Source organism: Cydia fagiglandana, chromosome 15 (genome assembly GCF_963556715.1).
Source record: "Cydia fagiglandana chromosome 15, ilCydFagi1.1, whole genome shotgun sequence".
In the NCBI taxonomy this organism is placed as follows: Eukaryota; Metazoa; Arthropoda; class Insecta; order Lepidoptera; family Tortricidae; genus Cydia; species Cydia fagiglandana.
In genome coordinates this window covers 18,154,953-18,169,942 of record NC_085946.1, presented here as the reverse complement: position 1 = coordinate 18,169,942, position 14,990 = coordinate 18,154,953, and the positions used below count along the sequence as shown (strand labels likewise).

The window sequence follows — 14,990 nt, the reverse complement described above, 5'->3', positions numbered from 1 at the left end:
ATTAGAAATGTGCAGTCAAGCGTGAGTCGGACTTATGTACGGAACCCTAGAAACGCGAGTCCGACTCGCACTTGGCCGGTTTTTTACATTTATACTGGTATATTTCTCTCTGTTACTCACCCACGCCAGCGCATATAGCCAACACGATCAGCACGATGTTTAGCGGTTCCCTAAGGTACGGTTCCGCCTTCGGGCTGAAGAGACATAAGACCAGCGCCACTAGGAACAGGCATAAGATGAAGACGGAGTTGAAGAGGATCGTCAGCTGCAGGAAGCCGGGACGTTTCTGGAATAGACAAAAAAAGGGTTAATATACACATAATATCTTCATAAGGCCCAGCCATACAAATGAAAAACCCATAATTTTCCACAGAATTTGAACCTTCATTGCACGGAATAGAGTTGATTTTGGTTTTGTTTGAAAATTGAACGAAACAAAACAAATGCTACTCTGTTCCAATTGAATATGAATTAAACTTCATCGAACTGAATAAGTACTTTAGGTAGGACCTTGGGCCTTAGTAGGTTATAATACATGGAGATGATGGAGACTATTATAGCCCCAACCTTCATGTGCCTAGATATTGTAAGGGCAATCGTTTTTCTCGGATCGGCTTGCCAGAGGGTACCCTGATTTTGAGAAGAAATCTTTAAAAGACGCATATTCACACGGTTGACCTATTTTGTACAAAAGAACTATAGGTACCTACCAGTGGCGGCGCGTCCATAAAAGCCGATTCCCACCGGCTTGCCTGTTTTTGGACGTTTGAGCAGAGTTGTAAAGGAAATGTGTAAGCCAAATTATATTGCCCCGGCTTGCCTATGGATATGTTTGACGCGGCGCCACTGGTACCTACGTAACATACATTGACAGTACATACAGTACGTAAACTAGGTAGTATAAGCACAGATTAATAAATAGTTACTAGTATAAGTACCTATGTATTGTGTCGAGCAAACGATGAACTCTAAAGGTTTTCTAAACAAAAGAAAATTAAGTATACTTACAGGTAAAAACAAAAGTATAAACTTTAAATTTACACTAATTAGAATCTGTATTTGAATGGAATCCTTATACTTATTCGACTTAACTTATTTGAATAGGCGTTACGATGACTTATTTAACAAGAAAAATAGTACCTAATTTATTTAATTGTTATTTTAAAGCGTGGACAAGCGCAACAATTTTTGTTTGTTAAGAGTGAACAAAGTAAACGGCTTTTTGTTCATTGTTTTTAACATAATGAGAATTCATAGCCGATGAGACACGGATCCTGTTGGGTTTGTCTTTGGTATTGCTGCAAAGATAAAAGTTTGTAAGTAACCTAACTATACGTTTATTTGTATTGTATTATTCAATATACCGGACTCAAAAGACTGGTCCGTAAGATACTGGGCCCAAAAAACGACCGGATGGAAGCTGGACGGTCCTTAGGAACCGTGAGATTGAAGACCTAGAGACCGTAGTGACTGAACCTAACATCATGGGGGAGACTAAAAATCACAGACTCTATGGTTGGGCCATCTTGAAAGAACGGATGAAGACAGGAATGTGTAAAGAGCATACCTGGGCCGCCTAGCAGGAGGACGTCCTATGAGATGCCTCAGGTATCTCTGGTGCGACATGGTGGAGGCGGATCTACGCGAACTCGCAGGTCGCACAGGATACAAGTGGCACTGTCTTGTGTCGGAGGCCAAGTCTCATTTTGGGTCGCCCAGCCAATGGAGTAAAAGCATACAATTTCTTGATTTCTTGAGAATTTTTTTTTGAAATAGCTTTCCATCAGAAGGGCTTTTATGATTCATGTGCCTAATGGATCACGGAAGGATGAATATTGGTCTTTTATAAATACTGTATCTTACAAATAACAGCCCCAGTAAGATGACGATGCTGCTGATGAGAGACAGCGTTGAGAATATGACTGCACTCATGGCGATCAAGTTCTCCTTTCGTCTCTTGTAGTGAGGCAAGTTCCATCCATTGTTATGTCTACCACGAAGATACTAAAATGTAACTCACAAGTAACAGCCCCAGTAAGATGACGATGTTGCTGATGAGAGACAGCGTGGAGAACATGACCGCACTCATGGCGATGAAGTTGTCCTCCGGTCTCTCGTAGTTGGGCAGGTTCCACGCGCCAGCCGTGATGGTCAGCACGCAGATCAGCTGGAATGATTAGGATTGGTATTTAATTATGTGACTTTTTCATTCGCTGAAGTGCTGGCATTATTAGGCCGAGATCGTAAAAGACGTAGAATTTGGACAGGTTCTCTCTTCGTCGCGACGCAGTTTGTACGGTACAAGACGCAATAATTTTCGGTAATTCTAAAATAAATATTAAAAGCCTGATTCTTTCAAATCTGAACATGTAATTTTAGAAAAATCCAAAATACTATAATTTCGGTAGGTCTAATGAATGACACAATATGAATTTAGATTTTACATATTTCCTGATGAAATATTATATATTTTTTTGGGAAACTCAGATGTCCGGCTTTGAACGGATATTAACTGGTAACCTTGTCATAAATATGTTTTTGTAATTTTACAGTATCTTGATACTTACGGAAGATAAAATTGCCAGTAGAAAACATCCTGTCCGCAATGAAAGGCACCAGCAGCATTTTTTCAGCTTTGGCAACATTGTGTACCTGAAAATTAAAAGTTTACTTGTTACCAAATTGCCAATCTTCAAGTTGTTTCCAGCGATTACCTACTGTATTTCTTTACATTTTTTTAATTTTTTTTCATCTATAGGTATGTATGTATCCATACCTTAAAACTGACCACGGTTACTAGCAGGATTTAATTGCTCCGTCTAATAATTGACGGTCCTATATTGGGATACCCTCCTCTTATTGAGGGGGGATTTAAATCTTCTCGAGGCAGAGGTGTACGGTTGGAGCCGGTATAGCTTTATTTGACGTTCATAAGCGCATTGTTATACATACCTAATCGAATAAACTATTTTGAATCTTTTATCCTTATCTATCTTTAATAAAAACTATGAGATCAGTTAACAAATATGCCATGCGTATTGCGCACAAAGAATTAAGTATGTCAGCGAACTTCGAATAGAAATATCTCCCATGCTGTTATAAATATTTGCTCGTGTCTCATACATTAGGAATATTAAAAATACCAGCAAACTGACCTAAAAACGGGTACGAACTAATTCTCATTCGCTCTTCATGCGTTATCATCTTCATATATAGGTAGGTATACTACTCTAATGGCTCTACACGATGGGCCAACGCCGGCCACTCCTTGGGACGCATGTATGCGTTAGAGGGAGTAAGTGATATTGCTATGTCTTTCTACCGCATGGCTACGTCCCTTGGTGTGGCCGGCGCTGGCCCATCGTGTAGAGGAGCCATAACGGCTCTAACAGCTCTTATGACCTTGTTGTGAGAATCTGAAATATATGACAAACGGAATATTACCCGTTTTTCAGAAATACCTACTTCTGGCGGTATAGCATAAGTTGTGTTCTCGCGCGCGAGTCCATATCGGCCCGATTGGAACTTTAGGATACCTACATCAAATATAATTATCGGCTAGATACGATGGATTAGATATGTGATATGTCAGAGTCTCAGAGTCAAATTTGACGTTTCTTCAAACTAAAACGTCACTTTTGACACTGACATATCTCATCCATATCGTATCTAGCCGTAATATTTGACGTATCTTAATGTTCGAATCGGGCAGTTAAAGTCGCCTGCTCATAAATTTGTTAGAAAGTAATCACCTAGTCTACCTACTTAAGAGCCCTTCAACGTGCACACTAGCGCCACAGCTAAATAATCGTGGTTATTTAAATTTAACGAAAGATATTGAAAAAAGGGGGCCACTACGTACCTACTGTATTGTGTATTTAAGTACCTTTTGAATTCATCAAACTAGTTTTTATGTTGCTGGTTTCGTCGATCTAGAAACTTAAAACAAAAACGGCCGTTTTAACTTTGGACGCATAGATTGACCAATCCAGCAACATAAAAACTAGTCTGATGTATTCAAAAGGTACTTAAATACACAATACAGTACGTAGCGGCCCCCTTTTTTCAATATCTTTCGTCAAATTTAAATAATCACGATTATTTAGCTGTGGCGCTAGTGTGCACGTTGAAGGGCTCTTACATGGGATAAGTATAGTAGAGTTTAGTAGATAATACGTTCTATACATAGACATGATTTTTCACATACTTACATACCTTTTTATATGTTTAAGAAAAAAATATTTTAAGTATCATGGTAAATAAGTACAAGGTTAGATCTTCCAGCTGTACCATTAAATAATTTGCAACCCCAATGACATCTAAATAAAAACATCAACATGAAACCAACTTTAACGTCACCCAGCAAGGTCCAAACTCGCTTGACACTATATTTTCGGACGCTTATTATAATACTAACTAAAAGTCTTTGAGTTTATGGGTTGTGCGTGGTTGGTACGCCGTTTTAGATTTGGGGAGTTCTTGCCCTTGTTACAACCTCGAAGAAACGGTCATCGCGTGGAGGAGTGGTCAATATTGTTATTATTTTCTACCTTCATTTCAGAAAAGCTTACCTATGAAGAAAACTGAGCATTTTACTACATGTTGATGATTGTTTCATTGGTCGAATAGTCTTGAAAGCTTTGGAAAGAATAATTTTGCCGGTAACGCTCTTTTGGCGATTATGTCAGTGAAGGAATATCATATCATATATGTAACAAGATAATAGAAAATGTAATGAAATTTTTCCTTCCTTCAAACTGTTTCTGACGTTTACTTACCTAATGTTTTGTGTGCATTTACGCCATTTATTTAGTTGGCCCCCTGTTTCCGACCGACCGACATATACATATTATCAGGAGGATAACGATAACGATTACATCTATTCATCGATTCGGACCTGCAACACGGCCACTTGGGTACCAAAAAATTTAAAGGAAACTTTACTTTTTAATTTTTTATTAAGATTGAATCTTCGATAGTTATAAATTTTGATATGTGGCCGTATAGCAGACGAGGAATCGTGAAATATACCAACAAACATGAAACCTTTCTAAAATTTAAAGCAAAAAAGATTCACGTGAAAACTCAAGGACACCACAAGGTTGGCAATTGTTTCCCTCGCTTCAACTTGAACCCGGCGGGCGTCACTCGGACGCCGAGATGCGTCTCGGCGGCGCCAAAACATAGCATTCGGATATAACGATGTATGTTACTATGATATAAGATGGCGATATGACGTTGTTGTTTCAAAGCTATAGGGAGAGGTGGAATAGATTTTGCCCGTGACCTTCGTTTTCTTTTTGATATATTGTTGTTAGGATGCTAATTGGTAGGATAGGTAGATTTACCCATGTTTATATGATCTAAAAAAACGCTACGATTTTTCAAAAGCTGGCTGAACCTAAGTACTACACCGTAATGTTTAACTCATTAAAAGCTATTGTCGTCATGCCTCAACGAAGTTCAATCGCTGTATAATTTTCGCTGGAAAATTGGCCGTAACCGTAACATAGCGCGCAGAAGCGTAGCAGTAAACGAGGCAGAGAAGATATGAGTAGAAAACATCTGCCTACGAAGCTGAAGGTCTTGGGTTCGAATGCCGGTGCACTTATTTGTGTGTTAATTTATTCATGACTTATCTATTATTATTTTTTACTTTACAAATAATTAATTTATTTAATTGTGTATATCGTACAAGCTTTGCTTGAGGACGACTCACACTGGAACGTTTCGGGTCCGGACCTAGGCGCCCCGCCCGACACTTCGTTTTCTATAGAAAGCATCACGTGAAAATGAAAATAAAAACCGGGCAAGGGCGAGTCGGACTCGCGCACGAAGGGTTCCGTACCATAATGCAAACAAAAAAAAAAAAACAAACAGAAAACGGTCACCCATCCAAGTACTGACCCCTCCCGACGTTGCTTAACTTTGGTCAAAAATCACGTTTGTTGTATGGGAGCCCCATTTAAATCTTTATTTTATTCTGTTTTTAGTATTTGTTGTTATAGCGGCAACAGAAATACATCATCTGTGAAAATTTCAACTGTCTAGCTATCACGGTTCGTGAGATACAGCCTGGTGACAGACGGACGCACGGACGGACAGCGAAGTCTTAGTAATAGGGTCCCGTTTAACCCTTTGGGTACGGAACCCTAAAAAAGCAAAAAAAAAAAACGGTCACCCATCCAAGTACTGACCCCTCCCGACGTTGCTTAACTTTGGTCAAAAATCACGTTTGTTGTATGGGAGCCCTATTTAAATCATTATTTTATTCTGTTTTTAGTATTTGTTGTTATAGCGGCAACAGAAATACATCATCTGTGAAAATTTCAACTGTCTAGCTATCACGGTTCGTGAGATACAGCCTGGTGACAGACGGACGGACGGACGGACGGACGGACGGACAGACGGACGGACGGACGGACGGACAGCGAAGTCTTAGTAATAGGGTCCCGTTTTACCCTTTGGGTACGGAACCCTAAAAATGAACAGTGTCGGACGCATCCGTCTAGACTCGGACTGTTCTGGTATGGTATGAGTCATCAATGTCATCATTTAATTCCCAAGTTTGTTGCCGCTACAAATATTACGATACGAGTAGGTACATATTTTCGTCATAAACCATCATGGCTTGACATTATAAATCCTCGTAGTAGTATAATGTTACACTGTTATGAATATTATGATATTAATGATCTATTCTAATTTCGTTACTGTCGCGTGCTTCCTAAAGCGTGGGTAGAAGCTTAGATTAATTACTTTACACATGTCGTCCAACGAGTAAAGTTTATTATTTACTAGCTGTGCCCGCGGCTCCGCCCGCGTGGAATTCGGTTTGTGTCAGTAAGCTGCTAAATATATATGAAAAATAGTAAATTACATTACGCTGTATTTATTTTATTCAAAAAATTATAACATTTATAATTTCCTGCATGATAATTTCTTAAAATAATTCTACTTTATTGTTTCATACATTTTAGAGCGCGATTTGTTGTAGTCCGACTACGCCCAACTCTTTTAGTATGAGAAAGTCGAAGTCGCCTAGCTTTGGGCCGCTTGCAGTGCGCCACATACGTCGGGCAATTCCCGACTCTTTTAGTATGAGGGCGCCGAAGGAGCCCGGCTTTGGAACGCATCAGCGCGCCACGTGCGTCGGGCGTAGCCCGACGCTTTGAGTATGAGGGTGCCTTCGGCGCCCAACTTTGGCAAGCGTACAGCGTGTCACATACGTCGGTCTACGCCCGACTCTTTTAGTATGAGGGCGCCGAAGACACCCAGCTTAGAAACGCGTACGTTACGCCCGATGATCTGAGTATGAGGGCGCCGGAGGCGCCCGGCTTTGGAATGCGTACAGCGTGTCACGTACGTCGGTCTACGCCTGACTTTTAGTATGAGGGCGCCGAAAGCGCCCTGCTTTGGAACGCGTACAGCGTGACACGTACGTCGGTCTACGCCCGACACTTTTAGTATGAGGGTGCCGTAGGCGCCCGGCTTTGGAACGCGTACAGCGCGCCACGTACGTTGGGCTACTCCCGACGCTTTGAGTATGAGGGCGTCGAAGGCGCCCGGCTTTGGAACACGCACAGTGTGTCACGTACGTCGGTCTACGCCCGACTCTTTGAGTATGAGGGCGCCGAAGGCGCCCGGCTTTGGTAACCATACAGCGTGTCACGTACGTCTCTTTTAGTATGAGAAAGTCGAAGTCGCCTGGCTTTGGACTGCGTGCAGCGCGCCACGTTGTTGGGCTACGCCAGTTTCTTTTAGTATGAGGTCGCCGAAGGCGCCCGGCTTTGGAACGCGTACAGTAGGGTGGGTCACTCGTGTATGGAGAAAAAAAAAGTATTAGTTATCCTTCGGGCACAGTTACAAAAACTTGCGTAATAATGCCAATAAACAGTATTTCAAATTATTCTGTAATCAGAATTCATTTTCTGCCTCCGGATCGATTTCAAAGTTTTCATATAAATATTGTTATGTTTTGTATGGTCTGCTGAGTATATTTATGTATCGCCTCTTTATTCAAACTTTAGCTAAAAAGTTATACCATTTTTAGCTCGAAATAGCATGGTAAAGGTTCAGAGCCAATAAATATACCAAAAAAGTACTCAAAAAGAAACATTTTTTTTCATAATGTCCATACATTTGACTAAAATCCGGAGGCAGTAAAATTAAAGCTAAAAATAAAATAAAAATATGTGCAATAATTAATCACCAAATGGCACCTTTTTTTAACTGTGCCCCCTATGAAATAAAAAAAAAGTTAAAATGACCCACCCTAGCGTACAGCGCGACACGTACGTCGGGTTAAGTCCGAAGCAGTGCCGGATTAAGATATTTTGATGCCCTAAGCATTGCTAGACCATGGTGCCCGCTCTCCTAGGTCATTAAGATTACATTATTTTTTTTGGTAAATTGAGTGAAATGCATTGCCGCATTACAGCTGAGAATGGAAATCAGTCACATCATTTTATCTCGAAAATTGACAGTGCCGCAGCAGTAATGTTGCAACAGAGTACCTAATGCTGCTGCAGTCGCCACCCGAATGTCACCTTTATCATATCTTAGGTTAGAATGTAATTGAAAACGCGAGCGAAGCGAGCGCGAAAATTATTCGATTTAAAAACGCAATTTGATAGACAGTTGTACATTTTTACTTTTAGTATGGAAATCAGTCACATCATTTTATCACGAAAATTTACAGTGCTGCAGCAGTAACCTTGTAACAGAGTAATGCTGCTGCAGTCACCACCCGAATGTCACCTTTATCATATCTTAGAAAGTGATTGAAAACGCGAGCGAAGCGAGCGCGAAAATTTTTCGATATAAAAAAACGCAATATGATAGACAGTTGTACATTTTTACTTTTAGTATGGAAATCAGTCACATAATTTTATGACGAAAATTGACAGTAACGTTGCAACAGAGTAATGCTGCTGCAGTCGCCACCCGAATGTCACCTTTATTATACCTTAGAAAGTTATTAAAAACGCGAGCGAAGCGAGCGCGAAAATTTTTCGATATAAAAAACGCAATTTTACTTTTAGTCCCAACCAGGCGCGAATCCAGGATTTCATACAAAGAAGGGATGGGACAGTTTTGGGCAGGCGTAAGGCAGAAGGCCTCGCATAAGACCTAATGCCGAACCGCAAAAGAGTGGGTTGAAATCGAATCTATGCATGTAATCACGACTCTTCTACTGCTACCGATTGTTTCCCAAAGAATTACGCGCCATTATTTTTGCAAATTAGCTTTTGGACAGCTAAAAAAAATCGTGTGGTAAAAACGATGTGTTTGTTCTACTTTTTCAACTTGGCATTTTGGTGCCCTCCCTGAACGTGCCCTAAGCACGTGCTTGTTTTGCTTATTATTGCTTATTGGTTAATCCGGCACTGGTCCGAAGGCTATGACTATGAGGCTATGATGGTGGTTGACTATGAAGGCGCCTTCGGCGCCCGGCTTTGGTAAGCGTACAGCGTGGCACGTACGTCGGGCTAAGGTTAAGGCATTCAGAAGTTAAGGTGTATTAAAGAAACTCAGATAAATAAATATATACCTACATACTACATACAAACACGAACGCTGAAAACACAATACACACTCTCTCTCTTTTTTTTGGGTAGTCGTGAAAAAGATGTCACTGTGCAATGAGGGGTAATTAATTTACTGTCGTTTAATATTGTTGTATATTATTAAATAGACATAATTATTCAATTAAATTTGTTGATGTCCGTACCCCCTCATCTAAGCTTAGAGTTGATTAGGCAAAAACCTTCCTCGGTGGCTATTCATGTCAATACGTATTAAATTCAGCGCCACCTGTTAGTTTACCAGGGTACTCAATAGTGGTAGCATATATTTGAAAAAAGTTTGCCCCTCCTTCCTAAGTAGCGCCATAAGATTCAGGGGCAAACTTAAATCAAGCGAGTGTTGTAGCTACCCCCCCCCCTTTTAAGGGTTGAATTTTTATAGCCTATAACCTGGCCGGAGATTTTCTCGACAGATTAGTAAAGTTTGCATCAAAATCCGTTCAGCCGTTTTCACGTGATGCGCGTTCAAATAAACAGACAAACAGATAAACAGATAAACAGACAAACAGACAAAAATTCTAAAAATTGTTGGAACGTGTTCTGTTATCGATTCTAAGTATCCCCAGCCAACTTTTTTTCAAATATCTTCCATGTACAGACTTTCGACCCTCTACAGCTTTATTATATGTATAGATTTCAGGGCTCGGAACCGGTATTGATATTCCTGTTAATATCGTTCCAAAACCTTTATATTATCGTTAATTGAAAACCGGTTAATTGATAGAACGCGCACTAACAAATTTTGTTTTCTCTCCTATACCTAGTAGGAGTAGTAGGTAAGAAAAGGGAACGAAATTCTATGGTTCGTGATGAGAATGATATTTTTAAATTAACCGGTTAATTTCGTTCGATAAAAACAGAAGACGAAAAAAGCTTTTTAGCTTTGATAGGTATTACTTCTATTAGCCTACTCCAACTGAGCTGAGTGGTAAATACTAGCCAGCCACGCATTATGGCTATTATGAATTTAGATTATGATTTATGATTATGGCTATTTAGAAAGAGGATAAGTAATTGCTTCTGTATTCTTTTACATTAACTATGAAACTTGTATTGAGACTAACTAAACTAAACTATGCGTGATAGAGCCAAATAAGGTAAGTAGGTAATAATTAACTTTTACTGTAGCAGTGCTAACACTACTAACAACAAAATCTTACAAAAAAGTTTGTTATTGCCACAGAATAAATAATAGTACTAGGTACAGAAGACTCACTCTCTAACAAAACGCGTCGGTCACGATCAGCACAGATATGGCCGCTAGGTGGCGACAGCGCCACGCGCGGCTTATGGCAAACCCCAAAATTGGGGTCGAACGGATGGACTTTTAGCTACCTGTAGCAAAGCGACGGAATCCCGGAGTGAGCCACGCACGCCTGTTATTGCGTAGAAAAGACAAGGACATATACTCGACCATTTTCAAAGTTGTTAAATATGATCAATAAATAGGAATTCATGTTCGATTCTAAGAGGTAACACTCTTTTATAAGTACTTATAAAAAATCGTCTGGTAGATTATTCCACATGTTTCGAGTCTGATTTCCGCTTCAGTAACCGGAGTGACCAACGAAATTGGCTTTAACGATATAATAACCACTGTGATTTGACGATTCTCAGGGTCACACCGAGCCAAACTATTCTGAGGGTCAACAGTACACAAACACATTTTACAGACCAGAAGTAGACCTTATGTCTTTGGAATAAGGCTTACGAATTGTCAGTTGACGAGAGTACGATAGTTAGGGCATGCAAAATCGGCATCGGTAAAGGTTACAAAAATTTTCGACTAATCTTTACCCAATTCAAGGAACTTCTGGAAATCGGAAAATTTCGATACTTAAAATGAACGTTTTTTGTTTATTTAAATATTACCGTAAAATCCTGTAGGCGCATAAAAAAACCGGCCAAATGCAAGTCGGACTCGCGTTCCGTACATTAAGTCCGACTCACGCTTGACTGCACATTTCTAATAGGTTTTCCTATCATCTATAGGTAAATAACTATTTTGTGTAAGTATTTTTTTTTTAATTTTGACCCATTAGTTTCTGAAATAAAGGGGGGGGGGTGGCCATTTTTTGGCTATTTTCTTAAATGACTTCTAATCTATTTACTTTGAAAAATTATAAAAAAATATTTTTTAAATTCTCAAAATGAGCTCTTTCATTTGATACATAAAACGATATAAGTAGTTTGAAAAATTTTTTTTTTAATCTTCTTATTATTCCCCATCAAAAGAGGCCCCCATGTTTAAAATTCATTTGTTTTCGTTACATGTCCGTCTTTGGGTCAGTAATTTACATAATAATTAATTAATAAATGTTTTCATTCATTAATTCATTCATAATTATGTGTACCAAATTTCAACTTGATTGGTCTAGTAGTTGTCGAGAAAATAGGCTGTAACTGACGGACAGACAGACGCAGGAGTGATCCTATAAGGGTTCCGTCTTAGGTTGTGTTGATTGATTTAATTGCCTAATAGAAGATGGGACAAATACAGATTCTACAGGCGAGGCGCCGCCATTCCGGTTGCTTCGCTCTTATTATTAGGCCAATTCGAGTTTTAATTATTTCATCTGATACTGATCTGTCAGTATCAAATGTGAACGTTTTTAAATTGTTTACTGATGTGCACGAGTTGCAGTCGCCGCAAGCACTAGAGTCTGAGGAAGGACCCCCGACGGGCCCGAAACATGTCGCCAATAGCGACTAAAAATTCAAATTGAAACCGTTGTCGTATAAACAATTTAAAATATGTCTCACGAAAGTTTAATAGTGAACGTTTTTGGTTGAAGAAATGTCTGTTTTACCAAAATTACGTTGGGTGCAGCCGTGACGCCTCTCCGCGTCCAAATGACGTTCGATCGGGGTTAATTAAATTAGGGTAGGTAAGGGTTCAAGTTCAAGAAAAAACAATTGGCAACCTTGTGGTGTCCTTGAGTTTTAACTTAACCTTGAAACCCCATTGTGATTTACAATTGATTGAGGTTTTGATACGACCTCGAATATCGCTCGCGCTGATTCGTGCACGCGAAATGAAGTGAAAGTCGTGGAAGAGATGCGCGGCAATCACCAAGACGATCGTCAATTGTTAACCTTAAATCGTATTGAAAGTTTTCTGGACCGATTGATTTTTTTGTATTGACCGGTCAAGTGCGGGTAAGGCAGTATAGCTCAGTCACAGACACTTAGCTTACGCTATATTTAGACATAATTACAGGTGTTAACACCGATCGATTACGAATTTACAACTAAATATAGTTTAACTTCTTCAAAATATCTGAACTAGAAGGACCATCCTACTCTTAAGAGGGTTTAACTATTATTTATTAGCCTGCTGGCCACAGATATAATTCCTGGCACAACGCAAAATTGTAGTTTTTTATATTGATATTTTTCACATATTTTTTTAACTCTGTTCTCGACAGGTCGCAATTCTCAACCGATTCTATAAATTTTGTGAGCAGGTTCTGTGATTAAATAAATTTTTTGTCAATCCGGTTTTTGGAAAGTCATGATAGTTCGCGCCTAAACAAATAGCCGAGCCGTATCGACGTCATTAGTTTTATCTTTTTGAGACATGTTTACAGAGCTCTTGGCAAAAATGCAGTAATTTTGGAAACCTGGTTTAGTCGGTTATACACTATTAACCGTCGGTTATAAGTGACGTACTTATATGACTCAACTTTAATAAGTATTGCATCTATCCCGTAACCACATTCAAGCGAACAGCTAATACCGATTACCTACCGACTATTCTTCAAGGCTTTCATATTGATTACTGACTCGGCTGTGAAATCAGTCGTTTTCAGCACTTGTGCAAATATTATTATCGCCTTATGATTCACTGTAGGATTGTATGTAATTTACGATATGAGCCTAGATACAGCAATGAGCCAAGTTTAAAACTTTGCAAAATATTTTTCAAAAAAGAATGTGTACTACACAATACACATACTCGTAGGTACATTATACATCAGGCACTAAGTACCTAATGCTTGATTTCAAAAAAAAAAAAAAACACTTAAGGCCACTTGCGCGTTAACATTTGTTGTTAAAAAGAAAACGTTATTTAATGAAATAACTATTAAATTAAAAAAATTAAAAACCTCCTACGCATTGAGCCAAAAAATACAATTTTTGCCTAAAATGCTTTATATCATTTTGGAAAAGAGCATCATTATAAAATCCTACATATAATATCACATCAATAGCACAAAATATATATTTACGATACAAAAGTGCGGAAAAGAGGAAATTCGAATTACTTATTCGCACGTGTATCGTACAACGTTTTACAGTACATATGGCTTTTTAAACATACGCATGAAAAGTGCTATTTCACGCACTAGTGCGAAAAATAGGACCATATGCATTATGCACTGTAAAACTTTTTTTAATTATTCAAATCTTGCACTTTGCTCTCAAATGACCGGCGCGGCGGCTTATGGAGTTTTAAATAATTATAATACAAACTATGGTCGTTTATTTTTGTAAGATTACGTAAACCCTTGAGACAATCGTCAAGGAATACATTGTTGTTTTACAACTTTATGGTTTATCTCGTATTTTTATAACACGTGTAACGATGCAACGGTTACAAAATCATAGGTGAGAAATAAACTTACAAAAAAATCAACTAAGTTTCAAGTTTTTTGCGGTCGCGTATAAAAATAATTACAATATGTTTAATTTTTTCTTCAAATCTAAGGTCTAAACAGGACTTACCGCTTTTGTAGCATCTAGGGCACCTACACTTCACTAATAACACATAAATAAAACTATAAAAATCCTCATAATTCTTCCACACATAATTGTAATCCCAAAATGCATTACACTAAGGCACTTTATTTAGTTCTATCCTCAAAAACCATTATTTTACTTTAAAATATATAGTTTTTTAAAACGTTTATTTACACCACTGAATCAGACGACACGTCTGTCCTCCACTCTATTTACATACAGTTTAATTATAACAATTTGTGGGCGTCTATTTTTGTCACAGACGCTTTCCAGAACACGTTGCAATTGTCATTATAAAACCGACAAAACACTGGCACATCACTAGAAAAAAAATTAAATTAAAAAAATATCCCGTCGTATATTCCGATTTGAATTTCGAACGCGCACAGATTAGGTAGCAGAAGCGTCGATGGCGACGTGTAGTGACGGACTAGTGGAACTGAGAACTTCCTCGCGCGCGGCCATGGCCTTGCCTTGCCCGGACTTCATTCGTTGAATTAGATTTTTTTATTGCTTCCGATTGTTGATTATGACATGTTATTAATTATTTTTGATTATGCCGGCTATTAGGTGGATAAAAACTATGTTGTTGACGAATGTACGTTTATTTTGTGACAAGGTTTAACCTTAAGTAAGTACTTACATATTTATCTTTGCATT

The 14,990-nt window shown here is 38.8% G+C and overlaps 1 protein-coding gene across 1 annotated transcript in view; it reads right to left on the bottom strand.

Annotated features, from left to right (window-relative positions):
• The window catches only part of LOC134671500 (uncharacterized), an 18,651-nt gene extending 3,661 nt beyond the window's left edge, over positions 1-14,990 (bottom strand). Inside the window, exons 1-4 of the mRNA XM_063529366.1 lie at positions 14,316-14,990; positions 2,568-2,652; positions 2,021-2,167; positions 121-286 (exon numbers count right to left, since the gene is read on the bottom strand). Coding sequence (XP_063385436.1) covers positions 121-286; positions 2,021-2,167; positions 2,568-2,652; positions 14,316-14,329 — 412 coding nt within the window. The 5' untranslated portion in view covers positions 14,330-14,990. The remainder of the gene's footprint in view (positions 1-120; positions 287-2,020; positions 2,168-2,567; positions 2,653-14,315) is intronic.